Source organism: Quercus suber, unplaced genomic scaffold, assembly GCF_002906115.3.
Source record: "Quercus suber isolate HL8 unplaced genomic scaffold, Cork oak 2.0 scaffold_174, whole genome shotgun sequence".
Classification (NCBI taxonomy): Eukaryota; Viridiplantae; Streptophyta; class Magnoliopsida; order Fagales; family Fagaceae; genus Quercus; species Quercus suber.
In genome coordinates, this window is record NW_027069634.1 from 132,093 (window position 1) to 134,473 (window position 2,381).

General features: G+C 37.4%; 1 protein-coding gene across 2 annotated transcripts; it reads left to right on the forward strand.

The window, feature by feature from the left end:
- The first annotated feature begins 612 nt into the window (after positions 1 to 612).
- On the forward strand, positions 613 to 1,639 carry LOC111994597 (zinc finger A20 and AN1 domain-containing stress-associated protein 3). Of its 2 annotated transcripts, none has more exons than XM_065778138.1 (2): positions 613 to 757; positions 1,032 to 1,639. In XM_065778138.1, exon 2 carries the CDS (start codon positions 1,036 to 1,038, stop codon positions 1,546 to 1,548), a length of 513 nt encoding a protein of 170 aa, XP_065634210.1. In that variant the 5' UTR covers positions 613 to 757; positions 1,032 to 1,035; the 3' UTR covers positions 1,549 to 1,639. The 2 variants fall into 2 exon arrangements, with proteins under 2 accessions (XP_065634210.1, XP_023882253.1); XM_024026485.2 differs by having other exon boundaries at positions 615 to 928.
- The last annotated feature ends 742 nt before the right edge of the window (positions 1,640 to 2,381 follow it).

A 2,381-nucleotide genomic window follows, 5' to 3' on the forward strand; every position in this document is an offset into this window, starting at 1 on the left:
ATATTCATTACTATTTTGTTTGTAGATACACTTTTATAGACTTCTATAAAAAAAATGATTTTTTAACAATTATTTTATATTTATCAAATAAGTCATTAACAAACTGTAAAGGTCAAGACATAGACATTTTATTTTGGCATGAAACAAGAGGTCGACAACTTGACATACAACAACAACAACAACACATTGCATTATTCCGAAAAGTAATGTGATCTCGTAACTTTTTCACCAAAAGTGGCCCTCTATAGCATGAAATGAAAGAAAAATACCAATTATCTAAATAGCTATAGGAAGCCGTACGCGCCACACACGATGAACGGCCCAGATTCCTCTACTATACCTTTTCCGTCTCATCCGCAACGTACATCCCCACATTCGCCGTCAATTCGATTACGATGGTCCAAATTGGCGTCTCCAATTAAAAAAAAAAAAACTATTTAATTTAATTATTAAATTAAATTATTAATCCTAATACCACTAGCGTACCTTAAACGTCTTCTAGAAACAAGTCAAACAACAACAAAAGAGAGCCGTTAATTAATTTAAAGGCGTGTTATGGAGACAGAAACCAATAAAACCCAAAAAGAAAAAAAAAGAAAAAAAAGAAGAAGAAGAGTTTTTTATAACTTAATTACTTGAGAGAGAAAGAAAAGAAAAGAAAAGAAAAAAAAGAAAAGGAAAGAAAGAAAGAGAGAGAAGGTGTGTGGAATTTTCTTTTGAGGACCAAGGAATCTCCTCAAGGAGCGTCTGCTAGGAGGTGCTTTTCTTTTTCCCTTCATATATTTTCCCCCCTGAAGAGAGAGATTCCCTTGGTTTTCCTTTTCCCTTCTTCTTTCTCTTGACTTCTTTCCTAAACATCTATTCTTTTTTTCCTTCTATATCTACATCTACATCCCGATAATTCAGATCTAAATCAAAAAACAAACAGGTAAATTTTTTTTTTTTTTAATTGTCTTCTGTTTGTTTTGATTTTTTTTTTTCTCTCTGAGGAAATTGTTTTCTTAAGGAATTTATTTTGTTTTTGGTTATAGAAAAATGGCGGAAGAGCATCGATGCCAAGCACCAAAGCTATGCGCGAACAACTGTGGATTTTTCGGGAGTCCGGCGACGCAAAATCTCTGTTCCAAATGTTACCGAGATTTGCAGCTCACGGAGCAGCAATCCTCTTCGGCTAAGCTCGCTCTCAACCAATCCCTCGTCGCCACGTCGTCGTCGTCGTCGTCATCCTCATCATCAACAGCCGACGTTACTATATCTTCCTCACCTCCGTCTCCTCCTCCGGTTTTCGTCGTTAAAGAGACCGAATCGAAGCCGGACGAGGCGGTTACGGTTACTACGGCGGCGGCGGTGGCGGCGGCGAACAGGTGCTTGACGTGCAGGAGGCGCGTGGGGCTCACGGGGTTCAAGTGCAGGTGCGGAATGACGTTCTGCGGGACCCACAGGTACCCGGAGCACCACGGTTGCACCTTCGATTTCAAAGAGAGGGGAAGAGAGCAGATCGCCAAAGCCAATCCCGTCGTTAAGGCCGAGAAACTCGACAAGATCTGAGATCTCTCTCTCATCATCGTCAATTGGGGGGTAATTTGGTAATTTCAAGTTTGACCCCGCCACCTCTCTATTTCTTTGTGATAAAAAAAATGGGGCATGATGATGGGGCAGGGGTTGTGCATATTGTTGTTGTTGTTGTTGTTATTTCTTATTTTAGTCCTTGTTGTTGTCATTTAATGCGTGTACATTTCTAATAATTATAGCTATTATTTTTAACTTTTTCATTTTCGTTATTGGAATTTGGTTTTACAAAGATTTTTTTTTTTGGTACCACAAAAACAATGATGGAAAAGGATAATAATAATAATTCTATTAAGATTCTCAAAAAGAAAGGAATGGATAATAATTAATTAATTTAAGCGGTGGGAATTGGGAAAAAGTGATTGGACCACTAGAGATTAAAAAGAAAAGTTTTTGGACCACAACTACAATGGAAATGGCAATTGTTTAAGATCAAAGCTGGCAAATAAAATAAGGGATCAAATGTGAGTGGTCGTAGATTTTTACGTTTTTTTTACTACATGAGGGGTAGTTATTAGTTTGGTACAGCTAAAAAACGCATATCAGAATACACTCAACTTGATAACTCAGCAAGTTGAGCTATAAAAATACTCTTGACCTTCCTGCTTTATTGTCAAGTAGCCCTAAACTACGGAGTAATTAACCAGTAATTAGGGTTGTATAAACAATTGATTAATAACTCAGACCCACCTGATTGATATGACCTATTTTGGATTATTTTAGCTAATGCTTCGGTTGGTATTGGGTTTTAGGTAGTGAAATCGAACCAATTTCAGTTGGGTATAGAATGTTGATGAGTTGGACGGAGTTAA

What these genes read in the sequence shown, in the direction of transcription:
- LOC111994597 (XM_065778138.1), top strand. Translation starts at nt 1,036, where the DNA reads ATGGCGGAAGAGCATCGATGCCAAGCACCAAAGCTATGCGCGAACAAC.